The sequence below is a fragment of the Nansenia antarctica genome (genome assembly GCF_963989245.1).
Source record: "Nansenia antarctica genome assembly, chromosome: 19".
NCBI lineage: Eukaryota > Metazoa > Chordata > Actinopteri > Argentiniformes > Microstomatidae > Nansenia > Nansenia antarctica.
In genome coordinates this window covers 13,468,917-13,495,579 of record NC_137692.1, presented here as the reverse complement: position 1 = coordinate 13,495,579, position 26,663 = coordinate 13,468,917, and the positions used below count along the sequence as shown (strand labels likewise).

Here is a 26,663-nt window from a genome sequence, read left to right as displayed (position 1 = left end):
ATGCTCACGGGGTGGGACAAAGACTCAGCGCTCGACCCAAGATGAAGGTGGAGAGGAGGTCTTCCTCCACAGATGCAGACATTCCTTCACTATCCACCCTCTCTGGCCTCTTCCTCCTTTTACTCCATGCCGGTAAGTGAAAATGTTGTCATTTTAAAACTTACTTTTTAGGAAGAACAATGTGGATGGGAAGATCTAGTGGCCTAGTTGTTCAGTAAATTGATTATTTTGCTTTTGGGAAAGTAACATTCATTATGAAAAGATTGTTTGTTTGTTCAGCAAACAAACAAAGTAGTCAAGTCAGGAAATATTCCATATTTTGGACTAGAAATGGATTCATCTTGAAATATGAGTTAGACCTTTTTTTTTAATACAATACACTTCCGCCTGTATAAAATAAATGACCATGTTGGAAGTAAGTGCTGTACGATAGTTAATCTACCCAGGGCAGTGATTGTGTTGTCCTGACGTACCCTCAGTATTGTGGAAACACAGTGCTCCATTCAGTCTGTACAGACAGACATACAGCTTCACTAAGAAGAGGCTTTGGTTGACGTGAGCTGTGGTAGGGATGTGAGGGGAAGTGTAGGGGAAGCATTAGGACTTTAAGAGGTTTTAAATGAGACAAAGACATGGGGCAGAGAGACAGAGCTGTAAGTGCATAGGGGCCAGTACTAACCCAGCCTTGCTACTACTGTGTGCTGGGTCGTGTCATGGTGGCGGATCTGCTATTAGGCAGAATCACTGAACCCTGTGTCCTGCACTCCACATCACAAAGAGAGAATGTCTCAGAGTGTCTTTCTCTCCCAGTGGCTCGTTTCACAGAAGGAAAACACTTCCCAACAATCCTGCCCTTTGTCCGCTCACCCTGGCAACAACTGAGTGCAACAGTTCCAACTGGACAACGGTTGCCATGGTGACGGGCACGATGGCGATGGCGACGCCATGCGGGCTCACACGTGGTGACCCAGAGCTGAGAGGTGCTCACTCACTCGCTCTCTCCCTCTCCATTACCCAGAATGCCATGCAGCCTATCAATTAGTCCTAGTAGTACTGCAGCACAGCAGACCATGTCTGGGCTCTGAGTAGCCCTGCATGTGGTGAAGGATGTGGTGGTCTTGAGAGCCAGACTCAAAGTCTCACACTGACATGTATAAATCTGGCCAGGAGACTCGGAGTGTGGTGACTTATAGGAGCCTCAGCTGTGAACATAATGCCGTTACTGTGTTTGGTTACCAAGGCAGGGCTGTGCTGAAAAGGATGATATGCATGTGGAACTGTAGACCCTCCCCCTGTGTTCCCAGGGGCCGATTATTAGTTAACTAAATGTAAAACATGGTTGTTTAGAGAGGTCATGTCCTGCCTATGTTCTCAAAGAAAGATTGATATGGTTGATTAAGGCTGGGTTGCACCAACATGGATACATTTCTAAACTGGTATTATCTACTAATACCACCAAACTTTAAACCTATCTTAAACCTAGTTTAAATGTAATCCTGTTTTAAAATCTAAATCTCTGGTAATCCAGGTTTTCTGGCAGACACTGAAAATAAATGTATCCTACTTTAATCTTGGTTTCAACTAGGTTGAACTAATCCAGGATTAAAAGGATGACGTGCAACGCGTCCCTGATACATTTTAAACCTAGTTTCAACCTGGAAAGCCTGGATTAAGCCTAAACCAGAATGAATTTAAACCATGTCGATGCAACCCAGCCTAAGAGTTGAATGGCTCTCAAGAGACATAACCAAATGGACGACGAGGGAAGGCCGTGAGAACAAGGGACATGCAAGGCTATATCTGATCAAATGTTGGTGACACTTTGTGACGTTAGAATTATAAGGTTCTATCTCCATTTTTGGTCAAAATTGAGTTTTTTACATAATCTGATCCATTAGGTGTTCATTAATGCCTGTGTGGTGTTATTTTTAAAACGTTGACATTTTTGAGTTAGTAATTCATAAAAGACAAAGGTTCCATCTCACCAAACATAACGGAATGTAAAAACTTTGACGCTCAATATCTCTGAACGACCCTAAACGGAGATAGAACCTTATCATTCTAAGCTCACGACTTGCTCTTTAAAAAGAGGTGAAAAATAGAAAAACCTCATTCAACAGTGACTGGTGCGTTGTGTAAGTTGATAGAGACACGTATATGCTATTAATGTGTGTGCTATTAATTACCACATGTCGTCACGTGTCTCCAGGCAGTGTTGGGAGTGTGAACATCACCAGCCCTACCCACCTTGTGCGGGGCACCCTGGGTGGCAACGCCCTCCTGTCTGTCAGCTACTCCAGTGCCAGCGCCGACCTGCCTGTCATCAAGTGGCAGCTGATGAGGGACAAGCCCGTCACCGTGGTCCAGTCTATCGGTACCAGCATCATAGGTAGAGCCAGAAGAATTTCTTCGATGACATTTGTTTTTATTTAGATACTTTAGATACTTAACGATACTTCCACCACTAGTAACAAGAGGTTGTACATAGTACTGTAGAGATGTTAAACAATCCTCTTGCATTGATACCTCGTCATCGATACCTCAATCGATTAAGAATCTGTTTGCAACACAAACACAACACTTTTAGACATCGGGATTGTCTGTACACTGCTTTAATTATGTACTGGAACTTCACTTCTGTTGGAGGCACTGTTGTCGATAAGACCCTATTGGTGAAACAACTGTATAAATCGTCTAACATTTACTGAGGCTGTGGTAGACAGACAGACAGGGCCTGCAGTGGTAACATGGCAAGACATGGGCCCTACTTCATAGGCTGGTGCACTTGTTGTTGTTGTTGTTGTATGTGGTGAGACGTTTTCATGTTTTTCTGTCAACATGCTGCTCTAAACTAATTCCTAGTGGGACTAATAAAGTTGTTTGAATTGAATTGAATTGAATAGGCAACCTGCGTCCAGAGTACAGAGGGCGCACCGTTGTGTATGAGAACGGAACTCTGCTGCTACGCAACCTACGGTTGTCAGACGAGGGGGTCTACGAAGTGGAGGTCTCCATCACTGACGACACGTTCACTGGAGAACACATCCTCACCCTCACTGTAGACGGTAGGTGTGACTGGCCACCAGACTGTGTGAGCCGTGTACATGTGTGCCGGTACGTGTGTGAGGGAATTTGAATCTCTGAAATGTACCCTGTTTGTGGATGTCCTTCTTGAACTCCTATTGAGTTCAGTCATACCAGTAACCACTTAACCACCTAAGTTGTTAGTTTGACCAAACATGTCTGAAAATGTATGCAATAGATGGGTATCGGTATATCACATTTTTGGTAATACCAAATTCTGATTTTGCTCTGATATGAGTACTCAGTGGCCTTGTGGTTAGGGTGTCCGCCCTGAGATTGGGAGGTTGTGAGTTTGATCCCCGGCCGAGTCATACCAAAGACTATTTTTTAAAATGGTACCCGATGCCTCCCTGCTTGACACTCAGCGTGAACCGTTGGATTGAGGGTAAGACCCTGCGACATACCAGCGCCATGTCCAGGGAGTGTACTTGTACATCTAACCACCTCACGCTATGGAAACAGGAGATAGGCTCCTGCCCTATGGGCCATTAGGCTCAAGAACCATCGGCAAATAGTGATATAAGGGCACAACATAAATAGAACAAGAATGGTAGTGATAAGTGACTGCAATATACAGTATGTGCAGAGGTAGTATTGTAAACATCAGTTTAGTTATGTAGAGGTATATACAGTTATGGGCTATATACAGTTATGGGCTATAGAAATAAGTTATCTGTCAGGATATAAGAATATATAAACAACTGGTCTATGTTGTTGCTCTCTCCATGCACGTTTTGTTCATTATTGATGTTGTATTTGATTCTTAATTCATTATTTTATATGATCATAATATGATTGTGTATGATAATAAATTATTCATTTGATTGATCCACATTATTGTATAACACTGGGGTCTGTCTCCCGCTCTTTATTTCGAGTGGAAAAAGTTGATTCCTACGTGTGTGTGTGTGTGTGTGTGTGTCCACAGTGCCTGTGACCAGACCGTACGTCCAGATGATAGCCTCTTCTGTGTTGGAGCTGAGTGAACAATTCACTCTCTACTGCTCCCATGACAACGGGACCAAGCCCACTTACAGTTGGCTGAAAGGAGGGAAGGTCCTGACCAATGACACGCGCCTCCTCCTGTCCCATGACCAGAAGGTGTTAACCATCTCGCGGGTGCTGATATCAGATGATGACATCTATAGCTGTACTGTAGAGAACCCTATCAGCAGCTTGAGGAGTATCCCTGTCCAGCTCACTGTCTACAGTAGGTGGCATCACAGTACCTGTCTCTCAGTCATTCATTTCAATGGTCAAAATGGTAAATGGACTGACTTATATAGCGTCTTATTCCAAAGCGCATTACAATGGCCTCTTATTCACCTATTCACACACCAATGGCGGCAAGCTACCAGGCAAGGCGCCGGGCCCGCTCGTTGGGAGCAATTTGGGGGTTCAGTGTCTTCCCCAATCTGTCGACCTTGCGATCATTAGACGCCAGGCTCTACCTCCTGTGCCACAGCCGCCCCTATATAGACTCATTTAGACCTTCTAGCATCTATCAGGGCCATTCGGCTTATGAGGGCCATTAGGCCTACTGTTAAACTAACGAAGAAGAGAGAAGTTGAAGCTTGAGCACACTGGCGGACTCAGGGGGGGGGCAGGGGGGGGCGACCGCCCCTCCTGGTGCCCCCACGGTTGAAAAACGTCTGTCTTAAGTGCCCTTTTGAGTGTCAAAAATGCCATTTTGAATGGCGAAAATGAGAGGACGTGCCCTATCGGTGCCCCTCCAATGGTCTAAACTTGACCATGTGCCCCCCACAGTTGAAAAACGTCGCACTAAAGTGCCCTTTTGAGTGGCAAAATGAGAGGATTTGCCCTATCGGCTGCCCTTCCAATGGTCTAAACTTGACCATGTGCACTGATGGGGTCCCATGTTGTGCAGTAGGTGCCCTTTTTGTCTTTTCGCCCCCCCCCCGCCCTTCAAACAGCCCGAGTCCGCCACTGCTTGAGCGTAATGTCTGCCGTGAGGTGTGCCGCCTCTGAAAAAGTTGTTTACAACAAGTGCAAAAATCCTGCCTGAGTGAAGGCGCCTGAGTGAGCTGGCCTAGAGGACCGTAGGGGGGGGCGAGCTAGAGAGACAGAAGGAGAGAAGGAGCCAGGAGCCCTGGAGCACACAGACAGGCTAATCCAGTGGAGAACCCATCCAGTGAGTTATTTACGAGGAGCTGGAGATAAAGGAAGCAGGAGTCGTCGGTGTTTCACCCCAGTGGAGGCTGGGTAATCCTGACTTCATTACTGTTGTAGCGCTACATGGTGTATGGAGAGAGCAGCGGAACACACACACACACAAACACACACAAAGAAACACACACGCACTCACGCGTGCACACGTGCATTCATGCGTGCATGAATACACATGCACACGCACGCACGCACACGTACATACACACACACGCACACGCACACAGACGCACACACACACACACACACACGCACACACACACACACGCACGCACACGCACACACCCACCACATCAGCGTACTGCAACAGAGTGCATGTAGAGCAGCTCTGTATATACACTGTTGAACAAAGAACCAGAGCGACCCCCATTCACTCCACCTCTCCTCCCAGGCTTGGCAAGCAGGCCAGGGAATTAGGACATTTCTGTTCTTTTATACTCTGGATCTGTTCCAAATCTATTTGTTTTGTTTTACTTGGGGGATACCTTAGAGAGAAAGTGGTGGATGTTGTTTTATGATCAGGTCTTCTAGAATAGTTTTATAGTGGGTATGAATAAGTTAAAGGTTGTTTTCAGAAAGGATATATCTTGACTATTCGGAGGGCCTGTGTGTGTTTGTCCTCTGGTTGAGTGTTTAGACTGTGAGATCAGGCCGCAGTGTGGTTCAGTGTGGTTTGTTTCTCTCTTTGGCAGGACGGAGCTCGCTGTACATCATCCTCTCCACCGGTGGCATATTCCTGCTCATTACCTTGGTAACAGTGTGTGCCTGCTGGAAACCAAACAAGTAAGCGATCCTGGTTTGAATACTGAGCTTTGCAGTGACCAATCCAATTAGATCAGTGATTATTCAAGGGATGGAACGATGTATTCTTAGAACAGAAACAGGAACAGAGCAGTTCGATTGTACCCTCTCAGCTCTGATGTGTGTGTGTGTGTGTGTGTGTGTGTGTGTGTGTGTGTGTGTGTGTGTGTGTGTGTGTGTGTGTGTGTGTGTGTGTGTGTGTGTGTGTAGGAGTGTATATTCCCTTTGCTCACGTCTAGTGTTCTACAATACAGTGACATTGATATCACAGTCTTCCACAAAGGAAAGGGTCCTCTTGTAGCTATGATAACGTTACACAGCATGATATGAACACATTCTTAATTCATCCCCAATGAGTGAGTGTTTCTCAGTTATTTTAGCAGATTTCTTGAAAAAGTGTTTTTTTCTTTTCAAAACAGTTAACAGTTGTTCCCCTAAACAGATTGACCAAAACAACACATTTCTTTTGCAAAATGCACTATAACCCTCAAATCTTTTCATGTCACAAAAGCAAATCAGTGCATCAAAACAGTATAATCATCTAATGATGACAATTCAATTCACCATTAATTTCATGATGACATACTAAATACTAACTATAACAACAGAAAATGTTTCCACTGTCAGAAACATAATCAGAAAATGGAAAATAAATGGAACAAAGTCCAAGACAAAGACCAAGACATTTTTCAGATAGAATGGCCCGAGATCTGGTGAGAAATGCTCAGAAGAACCTACACATCACTGCAAAAGAGCTGCAAAAATAAGTAGCAGACACAGGACAACAATACAGCGTATCGTAAACAACAAAGACCTACATGGCAGAGTTGCCAGAAAGAAGCCTTTCCTACGACCTCAACACAAAATTAAGCATCTGAAGTATGCAAAAGAAAAACGTGAAAAACCTGAAGCCTTTTGGAACAATGTGCTTTGGACTGACGAAACCAGAATTGAACTTTTTGGCCACAACCAAAGAAGGTATGTTTGGAGAAAAAAGGGTGAAGCATTTGTAGAGAAGAACACCTTACCAACTGTTAAGCATGGAGGTGGATCCATTATGCTTTGGGGTTGTGTAGCAGCTGGGGGCACAGGCAATATTGTGCAAGTGGAAGGAAGAATGGATTCCACCAAATATCAAGAGGCTAATGTTCGAAGGTCAGTCCAGAAATTGAAGTTGAAGAGAGGTTGGGTATTCCAGCAAGACAATGACCCAAGCATACCTCAAAATCAACCATGAAGTACCTCCAGGGAAAACGGATGAAGGTTTTGGAAAGGCCATCACAGTCCCCAGACTTGAATATTATTGAAAATCTGTGGAGAGATCTCAAACATGTCATGCATGCAAGAAGGCCGAAGAATATTTCTGAGCTAGCGGTGTTCTGCCAGGAAGAATGGGGAAAAACTCCAAAAACAAGAATTGAAAGACTCTTAGCTAGCTACAGGAGGTGTTTGCAAGCTGTTATAGTTGCCCGAGAAGGAGTTACAAAGTAGCTGGCAGGGTTCCCAAACTTTTGCACAAGACCTTTTACCCTGTTTTATTATTTTGAAACTGTAAAATAAAAATGTATCTTGCTTTAAAATGTGATAAAATGTGGCATGTTTAACTTTGTACCATTTAGAAGTTAGGTTTACCACTTTTCACTTAGATATTAATTGTAAAAGGCATTTTGACTAGGGATGCCCACATTTTTGCCCACATCAACTACTGTGCCTGCATCAAAACATACAACTTGTTAGCTAATGAAAAGTTATTTCAATCAATCGTTAAATAGCCCAATAAATACTAACTACAACTATCAATATACCCTAACACCGAGCAAAGATTTTCTGCACACATGCAAAATAGGTTCACATTCACTGTTTTGCAAACATGTAAAAATGGTCAGGCTAGTGAACCCAAATGCAGAACACAGAGAGAGAGGCAGATTATGGTAAAATCCAAAGGATGGTGTATTTATTGAAGGAACAATGGGGGTGAGCCAGGGTGCAGATAAGGGGGGCCAAGGCAGAGAGGGGGCTGAGCAGAGCTCTGATGGCAGGGCAGGCAGACAGGGCAGGCAGGCAGACAGGGCAGGCAGGGAGACAGGGCAGGCAGGCAGGTGGACAGGGCAGACAGACAGGGCAGGCGGGGAGACAGGGCAGGCAGACAGGGAGACGGGGCAGGCAGACAGAAGACAGGCAGGGGACAGGGCAGGGAGACAGGGCAGGCAGGCAGGTGGACAGGGCAGGAAGGCAGGTGGACAGGGCAGGTAGGCAGGTAGACAGGTAGACAGGGCAGGCAGGCAGACTGACAGGGCAGGCAGGAGGGCGGACAGGGCAGGTAGACAGGTAGACAGGGCAGGCAGGCAGGCGGACAGGGCAGGCAGACAGGTGGACAGGGCAGGTAGACAGGTAGACAGGGCAGGCAGGCAGACTGACAGGGCAGGAAGGCAGGCGGACAGGGCAGGTAGGCAGGTAGACAGGTAGACAGGGCAGGCAGGCAGGCGGACAGGGCAGGCAGACAGGTGGACAGGGCAGGTAGGCAGGTAGACAGGGCAGGCAGGCGGACAGGGCAGGCAGGCGGACAGGGCAGGCAGGCAGGTGGACTGGGCAGGCAGGTGGACAGGGCAGGCAGGGCAGGCTGGGAGACAGGGAGACAGGGCAGGCAGACAGGGCCGGCAGGGAGACAGGGAGACAGGGCAGGCAGGGAGACAGGGCAGGCAGGCAGACAGGGCAGGCAGGGAGACAGGGCAGGGAGACAGGGCAGGCAGGGAGACAGGGCAGGCAGGGAGACAGGGCAGGCAGGGAGACAGGGCAGGCAGGGAGACAGGGCAGGCAGGGAGACAGGGAGACAGGGCAGGCAGACAGGGCAGGCAGGGAGACAGGGAGACAGGGCAGGCAGGGAGACAGGGCAGGCAGGCAGACAGGGCAGACAGGCAGACAGGGCAGGCAGACAGGGCAGGCAGGGAGACAGGGCAGGCAGGGAGACAGGGCAGGCAGGGAGACAGGGCATGCAGGCAGGCAGGAGACAGGGCAGGTAGGCAGGTGGACAGGGCATGCAGGCAGGCGACAGGGCATGCAGGCAGGCAGGAGACAGGGCAGGTAGGCAGGTGGACAGGGCAGGTAGGCAGGTGGACAGGGCAGGCAGGCAGGGTAAGCAGGTAGACAGGGCAGTTGGGGCGGGCAGGCAGGCAGGCAGGCTGGAGTACTGCAGGCACAGGGAAACAGGGGTTAATATACTGAGCAGATTGATGGAACAGTATTTAGCAAAGGCTGGAAGCGTGACTAACAGTGTAAACTACGATCTGGCAGAGTGGCGGAGTCCGGACCGGGTATTTCTGGCAGGGCTAATGATGGGGTGATGGTAAACAGCTGGTAACCTGACTCCCACACACCTGACACCTGACTCCACTCCTGTAATCAGAGAGAGAGAGAGAGAGAGAGAGAGAGAGAGAGAGAGAGAGAGAGAGAGAGAGAGAGAGAGAGAGAGAGAGAGAGAGAGAGAGAGAGAGAGAGAGTGAGAGAGTGAGAGAGAGAGAGACGGGGAGGAGGGGAGAAGGGGACTGTAAGCTAAGGGGAAGTGGAGGGTGTGACAAAAATAATATTGTTGTCTCGTTAAGTCACGATGGAGATCAAGTGGATCCCAGTGTCATTAAAAGTGTCTCAGCATCGGCAAAAACGGTTAACTCTTGAGCAACGAGAGTTGACATGGAGTAACGATTTGCTACAGAGAGAGAGCTACATGCTGTTAAGGAAATCATTCAGTTTAGATGTGTGTCTTTTGTAGAGAGGTGTGTTAACTGTTTTGCAAAAAAGGTGCTTATTATTTCATTTGAGAAATGGAAAAATCTAAAAATGTTTTGGGGCTGAAAATGTTACTGTATGTTATTGTAGTGGGTATGTGAACTGCAGTTTCATACAAATGGTGTAAGCGATCGAGAGAAAAGTAGAATATGAAACACTATCCTGGCTCCCTATCCTCAGGAAGAAGCCTGCGGTGAGGTCCCCAGTCTACGTGGAGAGGTGTGTAAGCAGCCATGATGGTAAGGGATAGGAGGGCGTTGAGCTGCTCTATGTGGTAGAGTAGGTGGTTCTCAACCCTCTCCTCAGGGCGCCCCAGCCGCACCACATATTTGATCTGTTCCACGACCAGCTCACCTGATTCAACTAATCAAGTACAAAGAAATGATGGTTTGTACTTGATTAGTTGAATCAGGTGAGCTGGTGGTGGAACAGATCAAATATGTGGAGCGGCTGGGGCGCCCCGAGGAGAGGGTTGAGAACCACTGGAGTAGGCTACTCCACATTTGGTGCAGAATATTCTTATTGACCTTTATCCTTTCATTTGCAGTTGATGTCGTGCCTAAATCCTCCGGTCATGAGCGGAGGAACCCCCTGGCTCTCTATGTTCTCAATGAAGATGTAAGTGGTGGTACCACTGTAGACTATCATCCAAAATTGCACTATTTTTTTTTTTTGCTGTGTAGTATGAAACAGAATAGCATAGAAATAGACTCGATTCAAATAGAATACATGGGTGATAAGTGATGTAACAGGGTTGTTCTAGAGCTCCTGATAATCTGTGTTTCCTAATCATTTCTTGTCCCAGGACATTATGGAAGGGGACGAGTGTTCGAGCAACATCAGCCAATCAGAGACAGCGGTCAGTCTCCCAAACTATACGAACTCCTTTCCCCCTTCCGCCTTCCGCCCCTCCTCCTACTCGCCGGACGCCCCCGCCCGCTCGATGCGGAAGTTCCCCCGCAATCCTGTCCCCTCTCCCCTGGCAGTGGGGTCTCACCACGTCCCAGTCCAGTTCCAGGATCACCACCCAGGCCACTCCCCTGCTTCACTTCCTGTACAGAACGCAGGCCACAAGCTCCGCCCACTCCGCCCACCTTCACCTTCACTCCGCCCACCTTCACCAGCCCACAGTTCAACAGAGGAACCGACGGCCACCCCAAACACCCCGTGACCAGTGACCAACTTCATCACCGTCATCTTCCTCATCACCAACACACACCACGCCAGACCAGCAGCCAGAACTCTAGTCTCTCGTGACAAGACTGTGGTATGAGACTAGTTCTGATCCAATACATTTAACCACTTCACACACAATTGAAGATTTCTGACATGTCCGTCCCCCAGCCTTGAATATGATGTATACTGTATCTAGTTGAGTTGGCAACAGCTACAGTAGGGCTATGTGGCAGTGATCACATAGTAAATTACCATAGATTGTGTATTTGAGACCAGGATGTGTTAACTTATTATTGTACTTGAAGGAACATTCTAAAGTGGAAAGTGGAAATGAAGCAGGGCCCTGTCCACACAGAGGCCTACACAGGGATTTTGGAAGACAAGGTTTTTCCTCCTTCTATCCCCCCAAATAATCCCGTCCACAAAAACACTGTTATAAAAAAATATCCCCATCCACAAGAGAACGCAACAACAATTTAAAACACTCCCATTAAGCATGCCAGGCCGTTAAAACGTTACGTCAAACACCACAGAACAATACTAGGAGCATGCGCATCGATGAGCTTCTTCTTGAGATGCGAATACACCAAAATGAATTGCACGAAATGTCGCCTACGGATGATACACAAAGGAGATAACGCCGGGCACTCTGACGTCACAAGTCCAAAACTGGTTTACCGGTCGACAAAAATTCTTGCAAAAGGTCCGTTTTCAGTGATCGAAAACGCAGTTTGCGTGTGGGCAAAAGGCCAAAACGCATAGACAAAGTGTTTAAAAAAATACCTGTGTAAGCGTGGACAGGGTCTAAAAGCTTTCAAAAACTAAAACATTTGAGGACTTGAGTTTGTTCGATCTGCTACTGCTCCAGAGTACTGAAGAGGGGTTGCAGAGGTAATACAATCCCAAGCTTTACTGTTATAAAAAACGATCTGATATGAATGCCTGTAGATATGTAAATACTGTATGGAATGTTCTAGTACTGTTACGAGGCCTTTTTACCATAAGTTTGTTTCACTTAACAATTCATCTTAAACTCTTTCTATGTGTATCAAAATGAACATTTTATAGCCTTGATCAACATTAAATGAGTGGGGAAATGTGGTGTTATTAATGTTATTTGCTCAATGTTTGGAAAAATAAGAGATGTTTTTCTGGTTCCAGATTTTTCAGTCAAAATGGTATGCTTTGGGATTTGATCCTATTCGGTTAAGGATGACGTCAAACGTGACGTTTAGCAGTTTCCGGGTCCAAATCAGAAATTCCCCGCACCAGAGTACCAGTGTACTACAGCGGTAGAATGACAGTTCAATCGTTTTTTAGACTGGGATCTATTCATACAACAAGGGACACAGCACTTTCCCGTTTCCCCCATATTGTCAGGGTATTTGAGCCTTGGAAAAGCGCTATACAAATATAATGAATTATTATTACTACTGAGGCATTTCGAAGAGAGCGCCTCAGCCAATTTTGGACCAGGAAACACGTCACGACTTAACAACCGGATAATCTTGCGCCATGACTTGTTTGTGGAGCCTATCTGGGCTACAGTTGCCTCATACATTTAAAAGCACGTGATTGGTTCATTAACCAAGATCTAGCAGGAGTGGGCAACAGATTTACAGTATCTCTTTTATAATTCCCATTCGGATTATGAGTATCTGCAGTTGTAACTGTTTACAAAAAGTAATAACCACACACATCTGCAGTGCAAAGAAATCCTTTATTGAACCCCTGCAGGTAAAATATATATTTCCATGGTCAATTATTACTTATTTCTTTCTTTGTTATTACTCTTTGCAAACGCACACAACTCTTTCATAGAAAAATATGTTTGAGACTTTATTCTAGTTTTACATAGCAAAAATATCAGTTGAAGCGTTAAGGCACTTGATTACCAGAAAATGGCCCCGGTTTGAAAATATTTTATACAAAAGGACATTTGGTTTGTCAGTTCACACACACACACACACACACACACACACACACACACACACACACACACACACACACACGTTAGGAAACTCAAATAGAACAACAATGTACCAGTTTACCTACTGAATATGATTAAAAACAAAACTCAAAACAATCAGATGGAGGGATACATTTGACTTATTACTGAGGTATAAATCTATATGATCATATTGTAGAATTCAATTAAAATGTAACAGACTGATGGTTAAATAGTGATGTCGGTCATACCAAACCTGACAAGCGTCTGTGATCAGGAGGGACCTATATATTATCAATGGGAGAGACAATCTACAAATGACAACACATTGTGATGGTCATTAAATTAAATGAACTGACATGAGAAGAAGTATGGTGGTGATGAAACAGTTCTATATGAATATCTTGTGAGACAACAAATCTCACATAGCAACAAGTCGCTGTTTGTGTGAAATGCGTACATTCCCCTGCATGACCAGGAGGTGGCAGTGTAATGTGTGGCAGCATAATTGATTACAAAGTTCTTTCTCAACAAGATCATGGACTGTGGCTTACACAGCTAAGTAAACTAGCACTGAGTGATTCGACAACCGACACAGGATAGAAATACACTGTGACAGGTTTTAAACGTAGCCCTACATTTTAGAAGATTGAGTAGGTTAACTTTGATTTAGCCTAAAACGTTGAAACGGGGTAAATAATGAATCATGAAAAAAGAAAACATTATTAGATGTGGTCCCTTTAAATGATAATGTCAAATCAACGCTTCCATATTATAAACAAGTCAGTTTAAACAGAACAGAACATTAAGGCAACTGGAATGCAATACATGTAAGATACTCAACCTGCTCTCACGACATACATTAGATTAGAACATAGCTTTACACTGTTATCTGAACATAATGCCCAAGTCATAGGAATCAAACCCCCCCCCAGATATAGTCTCTTTAGCTTCAATACTAATTGAACAGCTAATATGGAGAGTTTGTGAGGACATGCACATTAAAAATAATTGACAAAAAATACAAATAGCATGACTTTTTAAGATGTTTGTCATTTATAACAAAATGTAAGAAAAATCTTCAATAATTTCACTTTGCAACAAAATAAATAATGGTAGCATGAGAGAACCATGGAGAACCATGTGACCTGAGCCGCCACCAACCAGGGACATGGTCTACTACAGCAGCTGGCTAAAGCTGGTATTGAAGTCAAGAGTCTGATGTTGATCTCTACTGTGACAGCAGAATGGGAGCCTTGTTCTTTTCCCAGCAGTCTCACTGGCCAGACACCCCTGTAGAAGAAGCTGCACTGTCCAGCTGTTATGCGTGAATACTGTATGTCCTTTTTAAAACGAAGTGGTAGTCGTCGCTGTCGTCGTCGTAGCCGTCTTGTAGTCGAAGGAACACACCGAGCCGGTGGATCAAAGTGAGCACAGAAGTGGGACAGTCACTTATCACGGTCCCACAATCTGTCACTGAACCACCGCGGCAATGTCACTCACATCCCTCCTATAGGAGTTGGCTCCTACTGTGTACGAGTCATCGGCTCAACCTCCGAGTGTAGGTACTAGAGCGATCGGTTTTGGTATGATTTATTTACAACCTGAACTGAACATCCGTGTCCGACGCCTCACCGTGTCACGACCCTCTCTCTGTCCGTGGACGACACCCACATAGTACGGTTAACCCGTTAAATAAGAGAGTAGAAAGCCATGGCTTGGGCGCGGGGTTTTTACGGTCTGCGTTGCTCCGTGCTTCCGTCTCTGTCAGAGGAGTGTGAGGGAGGGCGCCCTAAGCCGCTAGGTCTCCTCGTCCCACAGACACAGCTGTTTGTGGGGGACGTAGTAGGAGAAGTAGTAGCCTTTACTGCAGCTCTTGATGCCGCACTTGTAGGGGCTGCCCTTGCCCGTGGTGTCCCGGTTACGGCAGTACTTGAGCAGGCAGGGGTACCACTCCAGACGCAGGCTGAAGCTGCAGGAGCAGGGCTGCCACAGGTCCCGGGCGGCGCGACAGCTCTGCAGCCCCGGGACGTCCGCCGACTGGGGCAGGATCTGGAACATGGAGCCCTCCACACCTACGGATAAACGGTTTAGGGTTAGTATTTACTGGTGAATCGAGGTCGGTGCAAATTGTAGGGTGAGTCAGTGTTTACTTCACATTGGATGACATCATCTTTGTTTTGATGTGTCATAGAGTGGAGAGGGAGGGAGGGAGGGAGGGAGAGAGAGAGAGAGAGAGAGAGAGAGAGAGAGAGAGAGAGAGAGAGAGAGAGAGAGAGAGAGAGAGAGAGAGAGAGAGAGAGGGAGAGAGAGAGAGAGAGAGAAAGAAAGAGAGAGAGACCACTAACCATGTGGTCTATTTTTGTTTTGAGAAAAACAAGATTTGAGAAAGAAAGAGAGAGAGAGAGGGAAAGAGTAGGTGTGCAGTAGGTTGAGATATCCGACCTTTCTCTAGCCAGTGTTTGACATCACTCTCTCTGGTGTAGGTGGCCTCCCCGGCCTCACTACACATGTTGTGGATGTGAGAGCTCAGCTGCCAAGCCCGGGTCAGGTTGACCGCGACGTTCATGGTCAGCTGGTCCAGGCCACGTCTCTCCTCCGCCGAGCGGATGGCGTGGGGGTTTTTCTGACGAGAACAGAACACTTTCAGTTATTTTATTCTGAGTGCCACTCATATTTTTCATTTTATTGGACAGATTCAGTGGAAACCACACAGGAAAGAGGGCATGTCAGCAGGGCATGGGCCTGGATTCGAACCCATGCTGACATGGGCATATGTGTGAACTGTAGACCGCGGTGACCACCCCCAGGCCACACAAAGAACAGAACACAATCAGTCAGGTCACCGAGACCGCTTTTATATATCGACGGCTCCGGTCACACCTCCTCCCTCCGTCATGGTTACTATGGTTACCTACCTGTCTGAGCCGGGCCATGGACTCGCTGGGGATGATCTCGTTGTGGTTGAGACGGGAGATGAAGCACAGGGCCTGGTACTGGCTCTGGCCCCTCTCCAGCTCCCCTAGGATCAACGCACGGAAGATCTTCACATCCTAGGGAGGGGAGAGAGGGGTGATAGTCATTTTTTCCCTGAACGTATCCTATCAAAGCATTTCTTTTCAACACCATTGTACAAGTCAAGTCAAGTCAAGTCAGCTTTATTTATATAGCACGTTTACATACAGCAAGTGCTTCACAGTTGTAAAATAGATCAAATGCAGGAAATAAATAAGCACAATGCACACAATACAATGCAATACAAGATATGGTCAAGTTAAAAGAGAAGATAAAAGGACTAAAAACAATAAAACAATAAGACAATAAGAACCAGAGACCTACACAATAAAAAAACTATAAAATAATAAAAGCCAGGGACCGATAGCTAGGTGGGGGGGGAAGGCTAGGGAAAACATGTGTGTTTTAAGGAGGGATTTACAAATCTCCAGGGTCTGAGCGGCCCGTACGTGGAGGGGGAGGCTGTTCCAAAGTTTAGGTGCAGCAGCCGCAAAGGCTCTGTCCCCAGTACAGTGTTGCCTGTCTCGAGCGTTTCTTATTTATGCTGTTGAGTTGGAGCCCAGGCAGAGAGCCTCACGTCTCTTGACACATGAATTAATATTATTAACATGGAAGCGGAAGAATCGGACACTTCTTTCACACAACAACAATAGCAGAGAGATGAAGATGTTGGAAGGTTCACAGCTTTGTTGCTGTTGGCAACAGCTGGAGATATCTGTCTGCAGCCCCCGATGCCGTCAAGAGTTCACGCACACACACACACGCACACGCACACGCACACGCACACACACACAGACACAGACACACACACGCACACACACACGCACAGACACAGACACAGACACACACACGCACACACATGGCATGATGGGAAGCTTCTGCAGAGAGAAGCTAGACCACAGACCTGTCCCCCCATTCATCTCTTCTCCCTACCCTGACAACTTCTTGGCTCAGACAGACACATGCACACAGACACACACAGACATACACAAACCCACATACACACACACACACACATCCTGGTCTGAAGCAGACAGGCAGCAGAGGACAAGCAGTTTCCAGGCAGAGTCTTCCACTCCCGAGGAGGACGGAGGAGGAGGAGGATCTCTTGGAGGCGGTCAGATAAACAAGACAGAGAGGCGTCTTTGTTTGGTCTGCAGCGCCGCTGTCACTCCTTGTTATGAGAACTGTACTAGAAGCTTCTGTCTGTCTGGCCCACAGAGCTGCTCGATACAGAACCTTCACTCACTCCTCTGTGTTGAGATTACCTCAGATACCTTTCTAGAATATCAGGTGGCAGAGCATTTTTGCTACAGACTGAACGAACACCCCATCTCCGGAATAATCTTCCGATTATTCATTTTTAGAGAGGCGGATTCAGGCTCAATTTTCTAATCTAAGGTTTAAGACTATGTTCTTTCAGTCAGTGTTACAACTGATCTCAGCCCAGCGATAAACCGTCCTTGCTGTCTCTGCGTGGGTGGCTGGCTGACTGGGTGGGTTACTCAATCCGACTCTCTTCCTCACCCTAACCTGGGTCATATCTTGTTTCCCATCCTAACCCTTCCCTCCCATAACCCTCTGACCCCCCCCCCCCCCCCCCCCCGTCTCTATGGCGGGCCGCTCATGAGTCATGACAAAGTAGATGTGGTGTTAGCGGACAAGGCCTTGTCCTTTAGATGTATTTCGGTTCGCAGCAGCCTCTAATCTTGTGTTGCCCCTCTTTGTGCTATCTGTCCGAGGGGCTCTGTAAGTCCTTAGGGGGGCAGGAGCCTATCTCCTGTTTCCATAGCGTGAGGTGGCTTGATGTACAAGTACACCCCCTGGACATGACGCTGGTATGTTTCAGGATCTTACACCCCGATCCAACCCTTAATGCTGAGTGCCAAGCAGGGAGGCATCGGGTACCATTTTTATAGTCTTTGGTTATGACTCAGCTTGGCGATCAAACTCACAACCCTCCCAATCTCAGGGTGAACACTCTGACCGCAAGGCCACTGAGCTGGTGTGAGTATCCAGACATGAAGGTATCAGAAGTCGTGAGCTTAGAATGAGAAGGTTCTATCTCCGTTTAGGGCAGTTCAGAGATATTGAGCGTCAAAGTTTTGACATTCCATTATGTTTTGTGAGATGGAACCTTTGTATTTTATTAATTACTAACTAGAAAATGTCAACATTTAAAAAAAAATAAACACCACACACAGGCATTAATAAACATCTAATGGATCAGATTATGTAAAAAAACTCAATTTTGACAGAAATGGAGATAGAACCTTATAATTCTAACGTCACGAAGTGGCAGAGCAATGAAAGACCCCAGTGGATAGGAGACTGGTATTCCCCCTCTAGAGGTGAGAGCGAGGCACCCAGACCTCCCAGGACGTCGACAAATGGCGCTGACACTCAGGTCCAGCCTCAAGGCACTCTGGGTAATTACAGAGAGGATCCGGCATTGGTCTCAACCCGACCTCACTACCACCGTGAAACCGAGGGAGCACAGGGGGAGGGGTCAACACGATGACATCAGAGGTGTCACTATCGTGCAACGTCAAAATAATATACAAACAGACGTGACCTTTATCTAACATCTCACAAACACGCTGGCACAAACCCAGTACCTAGGAAAGATGAAAACAAGTAATTAAGTTTGATTTGTAACAACATACACAGATGACGTTAACGGTTCTATAAATACACCCCGCACCAGTAGGAACATGATTTGTTTGTTTGGAGTCTCACTTCTGGCTGCACGCTCTCACACATTCAACAACACACACACACACACGCCCAGTCACACACACACACACACACACACACACACACACACACACACACATACACACATACACACATACACACATACACACATACACACATACACACATACACACACACACACACACATACCCATGATTTGTTTGTTTGGAGTCTCACTTCTGGCTGCATGCTCTCACACATTCATCAACACACACACACACACACACACACACACACACACACACACACACACACACACACACACACACACACACACACACACACACACAAGGTTGGCACACCTTGGGTGTTACAGATGGTGCAACATTAACAATGAAAAGGTTTATACCTGATCCACTAATGACAGAGTCATTAATTATACCTGATCCATTAATGACAGAGTCATTAATGGAGCAACCTGAGTGGTCAAGTGAGGTTCAACTTTTATTATTTTTTTCTGACTCATTTTTTTTTAATTTTTATTTATTGACAGGTACAGTAGAGATTTAGACAGGAAGGATGGGTGAGAGAGAGAGGAGGGATGACATGCAGGATATGTCCCCGGCTGGAATCGAACCGGGGACCCTGCGGTTACATGGTCAACGCTTAACATGCCCCGAGATTCAACTTTTAAATCAGTACATTATGCAAAGTCCCAGTGGACACTGATGTGTTTAACAGCAGATGGTGAGGGTGAATGAGAGGCCATTGTAAAGCTCTTTGGAATAAGGTGATATATAAGTCAATCCATTGACATGCTCTAGATAGGGCTGGTAATGGTGTCAAACGTGTGCTGAGTATGTGTTTAAATAACTGTCTCTGAACAAAGGATAATAACGACACATAGGAAATTAGGTCATGTGTTTTTTCTACCAATACTAGGGTTGGGTCGGTGGAAGGTTTTACCGGTAGCATCGGTTCCACCGGTATAGTTCCCGCCACACAGTCCCTACGGTCATAATTGTCATTACACCCGCCAAGCACAGGAGCTGAGATTGATTAAATCAATTAAATGTCATCGCACACATTCAACGCGCAAGAAGTGATCAGTGACAGTGACAGTGACACTGTGGAACATTTCGAGCCTGAATGGTTGTATGTTGTTGTCCCCTCTACAAGTCTTTTTCCCCTCTCAGCTATTCAACTTTGTTGATTTTTAAAGTGTCCTCAAGTCTCAGGAGTAGCATTCCTGAGCGGCTTTTTCTCCCCAATCGTTTAGTATGCAGTGACAACGTGAGCTTAGAATTATAAGGTTCTATCTCCGTTTAGGGTAGTTCAGAGATATTGAGCGTCAAAGTTTTTACATTCCATTATGTTCTGTGAGATGGAATCTTTGTATTTTATTAATTACTAACTCAAAAATGTCAACATCTTAGAAATAACACCACACAGGCATTAATAAACACCTAATGGATCAGATTATGTAAAAAAACTCAATTTTGACAAAAATGGAGATAGAACCTTATAATTCTAACGTCCCGAACCTGATCCTTACGAACATTGTCCCTATCTATCATCGTTAAATACAAATCTAAAATCAAATGACAATAGAACATCAAAACACTGTTCTAGCTTCACTTCGCTCAGGCTACAACCTGGTAAAATCAAAATGAACAAACAATGTGGTCAGTCAGTCAGTCAGTCAGTCCTTTGTTGTTCCCTCTCTTTTTCAAACAAGGAACTCTAGATTGGAGGAAGAGTATGAAAGGGAGTGGCCGGGGGATTATGTTGCCTGGTTGGAAGGCGGGTCAGTTCCAGGTGCTCACAGGTAAAGGCTTTTCTCTGTATGAATGGGTTTTAATGGAGTGGAGAGCTGGCGCTGTTTGCACACTGAAAAAATATGCATTATAAAAAAGTATTCTTCTTCTTAAATTCATTTTTAAAAAGCACACATATGCCCCGATGAGATCATTTGGGAAATTAATGATGACTTAATTACATCCATGTTCATCCATTGTCAGATGTTCAGTCATAAAATGAGAGTGAGAAATGAAACTAGCGAATCGCCAGATTGTTAGACAGACACGGGCCTTTGTCACGTCTCCACCATCGTGACCGTGACCTGCCGTGATTGGTCACCACATGTCTGCAATCTGGCCATCGACTCTCCTCTACGAGAACCCTGCACCTGCTACTAATCAACGCCAGTTCGTTGCCATCGATGGTTCCTTCGTATCTCGCTCTGAAACCTGCTAATCTACCCGTCCGTCCTAATCTAACCCTTGCTCTCCCGTTACCCCCAAAGGATACCCTACCTGCCGACCATCCGCCTATCTGACTACCCGCCTGCCTGCCTTGTCCCCCCACCTGCCTGCCCCACCTGAACACCTGCCAGCAGAGTTATTCAGTAAACACATTGCTCAACACTAACCTGCTCGTCCTGGCTGTGTCTGCGTTTGGGTTCAGCCTTCATTTGTGACAGCCTTAGCATGCTAAGCTAAAGCCTAGACATAAGATCACGGAACACGTCTTACTGTGTCAGGCAAGGTGACCCATCACACAAACATGTTGACCGAATCACCTCCACTTCTTCACCCCGTTTAACCTCCCACTGGAGGACCCATCAGAGTCACACCACCAATGTGCCTGACTGGGTTCTAACTAGATCTCCCACAACATCACCATGTAACCACCAAGTCTGTCTTTGGATAAATGCGATTATTTTGGGTACAAATTAGTATGTAAAACTACTGACATACAGTATTGGAAACATTTCTATATTGCAAATTCCAATTGAAAAAAACCCTCATTGTATTGATGTTATACCTTAACACATAATTTTATATAGGGGCTTTATCACAAAAACCTCACATTTTCACATACATTTCAATTTTTTCGCATTTTCAAATGTCTATTTTAAACGTTTGAACTTGATGGAATAGTGGCCTTAGACATTTGACTGAGACTGGATTGTGTGAACATGGAAACTTCTACTGTGACCTTGTGTGCTCAGAGTCTGGGTACACTCGTTTGAGAACGGGGCTGTGCTATGTGACACAAAGATTACAATTTGTTACTGATGTATTCTGGTGGGAAGGTATAGACGGTTTGTTATAAACTGGGTTTCTCAGCAATGTTCAAATTACTTCCCTTCGAAACAGAAAGAAGGTCTGTTGAAGTCGTAACCACTTCTGCTAGAAACAGAAAGATATGCCCACATAATTATTACGTTCGCTATATAATATAAAGATACACTTGTTATTGAGAGAGACACACAAGAACACAGGTTGAGACATTGAAATCCATTTTAACTCTGCTTTACTAGCACCAGAACGATATTATCAGTTACACTAAACGGGTGCTGTAGAGCGCCCCCTAACGCATGGGGATAACAACAAGGCATACTGTTGGCAATATCAATTGCATACATAACAATAATTATATCAAATTATTCAACCCTACATTCAGATCTGGATCTTCGTGAAGGAAAGCTGTGTGCTGCGTTAATACCCAGGATTTTAAAGATACAAGTCTCATCATTTGATATTTTCAGATGACAGATATTTCCATTGATGATGGAAAGGCCTATTTATCGATGTATATCAGCCAATTTTCAAATGCCAAATGTTCAGCTGTAAAGTGTAAATACATGAAACAAGTGCAGAGTCCCTTGCCATCATTGCTGTTCCACCGGGACGGAATCAGCCTGGAGACAAATCACCATGGGCCCCAAGCCAAACACCAGTGTATTCCTACAACCTGACTAGTTGTATGGGCTAGGGGAGTCGGGATCGTTTCATGGGTGGTTACGTTTAATGGGGAGCTTATTTTAAGGACGTGCACAAAGGCCTATTCACACAGTCAAAGGTCCTATTTACAGTGTTACATTCTGTGTAGCTATGCTGTAACCATGCTACCCCTACCACAGAGAGGATACGTTGTTCATGGCTGTGAAAATCAGAGCAGTAACTTCTGATAAAGTGCGGGTATGTGTGTGTGTGTGTGTGTGTGTGTGTGTGTGTGTGTGTGTGTGTGTGTGTGTGTGTGTGTGTGCGTGTGCGTGTGTGTGTGTGTGTGTGTGTGCGTGTGTGTGTGCGTGTGCGTGTGCGTGTGCGTGTGTGTGTGCGTGTGTGTGTGTGTGTGTGTGTGCGTGTGCGTGTGTGTGTGTGTGTGTGTGTGTGTGCGTGTGTGTCCGTGCGCGTGTGTGTGCTCTGCCAAAGGGTCGTCCCCAGGGCTTGAGTAGCTTCCTGTTTCCCAATCCCCCCTAAGACCCTGTCTGTTGATAAGGCTATTGGCTGGACCAATCACCTCTTAGAGCTTGTCAGTTTGATAAGGCTGCTGTTTAGAGAGGCCCAGTGGTCAGATTAATGGAACAGTTGGGAGCCGAGGTTTACTGAGTGAGGATGAGAGCATGAAAGACATTTTCAATTTCACACACATTTGTGGGGAAACATAATGGTTGGGCCTTTGCTTCTTTTTCTTTTGATGGGCTCTTCTTACTGACTAGTCTAATAGGCCAAAATGCAGCCATGCTGATAAATAGTTATAGTTAGCAATAGTTGCTATACAGACACAGTAGTTGGAAAGATTCCCATTTTGTCAGGATGTTGTTGTCAATGTGATCAAACAGCGCTATGGTGTGCAGACAATAAACAGGAGTCAACAGAACCTAGGAGCCGACTGAAGTAGAAACAAATGTTTAGGAAAAAGTTGAGAAAACTATCCACAGGAGTTATGTAGAAGAGTAAAAGTACATTTAAAGTCTGATATTTCCCATGAAACAACAGAATGATTGATAACAGGATGTGTTTGATGAGGTACAGATATTTGCAATAACATGGGGCTTGGGGTTGGGTTGTTTTTTTTGTTTTGTTGGGGGGGGGGTGAAAAGACACAGGTGTAGAGGAGGATTAAACCTTGACTGTGGAGACAGACGGCAGCAGACAAAGGAGTGGAGGAAAGCAGCTCTGCCGAGAAATGCTTGAGTTGAGGCTAATTACAGAGGTTCTAAAGGCAGGAATGTGGAGTCAGATGTGGGCCGGTCACACCTGGCTGTACGAGCTAGCCAATTAGCAAACGCTGGGGAGAATGGACTGAACAAACACACAAAGGCTACTGCTGGTGTAAGGTGGCCTAGTCTGGCCTGTGTCTAATTCGTTTAATTTTTTTACTTCACAGAGAAGAATGGTAACATCAACTTTGGGCCCCATCAAAAGACACGATAACCAAACATACAGTACCAAAAAAAGTCAAAAGTTTGGACACACTTTCAATGGGAAAGTATGTCATGTAAATTGTATGTCAATTGACATAATTCGTATTTACCATGTAATCATAAATAGGCACCATACAGGCTGATAAGTCATAATTCGAATCAATTCTCAACAATTCTCTAAATGTGTTTTTCTACAACAGCCTTACATGTCTACTGAGCCCCCCTGGGGTCACATGGTAGAAAATAAATATTTGATGTGTGAATCCGTTCCCTCGGTTTAGTAAATCTGTTCCCTCGGTTTAGTAATTCGTTAGGGTTAGGGTTAGGCCCTACGAGCCAGAACGATTGCAAGGATTAGGGTTAGGGTTAGAATCCTTGCGATCGTTCTGGCTCGTAGCCTAACCCAAACAAATTACTAAACCGAGGGAACAGATTTACTAAATCGAGGGAACGGATTCACACATCAAATAAATTTTTTCTACCATGTGACCCCAGGGGGGCTCCGTACATTTCTTATGGTACTTGAAAATCCTGGGTTCTCCATTGTAGAGGGATCAAACAATTCAAACAATTCCCATGCAATCACAGATCATGAGACGATATGAAAACATGCCTTTGGGAAATTAAACGAGACAGTCCCAAGAGTCCTCACAGTGAAGGAAATGAAGGAGATTGATAATTTGACGATGATTTGATTTAAATCAAATCAGTCTAATAGCCAGCCATGGCTCCAGTCCAAACCAGCCTCCAAACTGTGTCCGTCAGACAGACTTCATATCCGGCCACAGGACGGGGACAGACAGACTTCCACAACAACCTCTAGAATCCTATTGGCTCAGGCAGGCAGGGAGAAAACACTGGGAAGGGCATTCGCATGCCATCTTAAACATTTATCTTCTAAGTTTCTCATACTTACTGTTTCTTATATTGTCTAATATAAGTTTCTTATGTTTCCTGTTTCTTATATTGTCTAATATAAGTTTCTTATATTTCCTAATATATGTCTGTAGTTTCTACTGAGTTGTACAAGTTAGCAGAGCAACTTCATAATCTCGAAGGCCGGGGATGTCAGTGTGTTCCACCCATGCTTCATCACTTCCTTCTTATCCAGGATTTTAGCACCACTAATTATGGGGCAACACAGATCAACACAGATCAGGCCTAAGGCTTCTTAATTTCTACAAATACTGTGAATGAACATGCTGATCATAACAACAGCTCCGTGAGTAGCTTTGCGTGCTGGATTATGCAATAACCCAATAGTTATAGTAGAGTGTAGTAGAGTAGAATGTAGTAATAGTATAGTATAGTTATAGTAGTTATCTCTGGGGAAGATCTCTTTCGCAGGGACAAAGCATGTTGGGAGAATGTGCGGAGGCCATGCAGCTTGGAGGGCATGTACGCACGCACGCACGCACGCACGCACGCACGCAAACAGTAGCGGGAGTCCTACCCCTGTCATAGTGTTCTAACCTGTAAGGCATCTAAGGCAACAACCACAACATTTCCTGGAAAAAGTGACACTCTCTCTAGCCCGTAAAAAAGGCTGACAAGTTTGTGCAAGTGACAAAGTCATGGCAGGGGAAGGTGAGGTGAGGTTAGGCCACTGAAAAGACCCAACTCAACCATGCCATGTGGTGAATGAATAGTGTTGGACTTCAAACAGATGTGCACTGTATTGAAACACGCAAACATCCTGTTTATTATGCAATACTGACATTTCCCACATATCGAATGAATGGACAGCAGAGATAACGACTTAAGCCACCCACACAATAAGGAAACAACGGGCTGATGGTAACAGCGCAGCAGTCCAGTTCCAAGTTTCCTTTTTTCCAGCAGCTTTTTCCAGACTTCCCAGGGTGATATGGGAGGACAGTGAGGAGACAAGCAGGGATGGGCTGGTGCCAGACAGGTCACATATCCCTACGGGAGCGTTGCTCATAAAGGCCAAACAACAACCATGCCCTGCTCTCCTTCTCTCCCACTAGCTACCGGTGGGCGTTGTGAAATGACTGTACTACAGATGGGGGTGTATTCATAAATGCTTTTTCTTTCTTTGAATCTTCTTCAAAGAAGAAAAAGAAAGCTGGCCTAAGGCGAAAAGCTGGGCCGTGAAACACAATACAGTTATATTTCACAGATAGAGGGAAGATTAAAAAAGAAAGTGGATGTTAGTCATTCACACTACCATGGCATTGTTTGGAGAACAGGCTGTGTAATTTGGAAAGATAGTGTGAGATTATATGTCAGAAAGATCCCCCGACATCTGTTACTCACCTGACACAACAGGGGTTGGTGGACTATGGAGTAACGGAGACAAATAATTACCCGTCACTCAATTCTCAATTCCTCCTCAATTACCCGTCTCGGCGACATTAGCAGTGGTGTCAGGAAGGACACATCAAACACTATGTGCCCAATTAGGCTAATCTTCGTCTCAACATTTCTAATAGACCTAATGACAAATAATCCAATCGAGCATTTTCATGATATGTTTTGATGTTTTGAAAAACATGTTTTGCCCTGCTCGGCCTTATTTGCTGAATCAAATTTGGCACGAGTGAGGAGAGACACATAAGAAAGCTTTTATTGTCCAACACTGAATATATTATGAAGTTGCAAACATACATTCCTGACTTGATCAAAACTATGTCTATTTCTGGGGTCCAAATTCAGCTGTTTAAGGACAGAACAGATAAACTCTGATTGTGGCCTGGGGGTGGTCCAGTGGTCTAGCACCGCAGTCTACATATG

General features: G+C 45.4%; 2 protein-coding genes across 2 annotated transcripts in view; one reads left to right on the top strand and one right to left on the bottom strand.

Moving 5' to 3' along the window:
* Positions 1-41: 41 nt before the first annotated feature.
* Positions 42-11,026, top strand: hepacama (hepatic and glial cell adhesion molecule a; the record flags this gene model as incomplete). Its single annotated transcript, XM_080548940.1, has 8 exons — positions 42-136; positions 2,214-2,389; positions 2,904-3,065; positions 4,013-4,294; positions 5,964-6,054; positions 10,036-10,094; positions 10,403-10,473; positions 10,661-11,026. The coding sequence occupies 8 exons, from the start codon at positions 42-44 to the stop codon at positions 11,024-11,026; spliced, it is 1,302 nt and encodes a 433-aa protein (XP_080405066.1).
* A 1,741-nt stretch (positions 11,027-12,767) lies between these two features.
* The window catches only part of oafa (OAF homolog a), a 17,539-nt gene continuing 3,643 nt past the window's right edge, over positions 12,768-26,663 (bottom strand). Inside the window, 3 exon segments of the mRNA XM_080548858.1 lie at positions 12,768-15,054; positions 15,425-15,605; positions 15,898-16,032. Of these exon segments, the coding sequence (XP_080404984.1) occupies positions 14,780-15,054; positions 15,425-15,605; positions 15,898-16,032 (591 nt within the window). The 3' untranslated portion in view covers positions 12,768-14,779.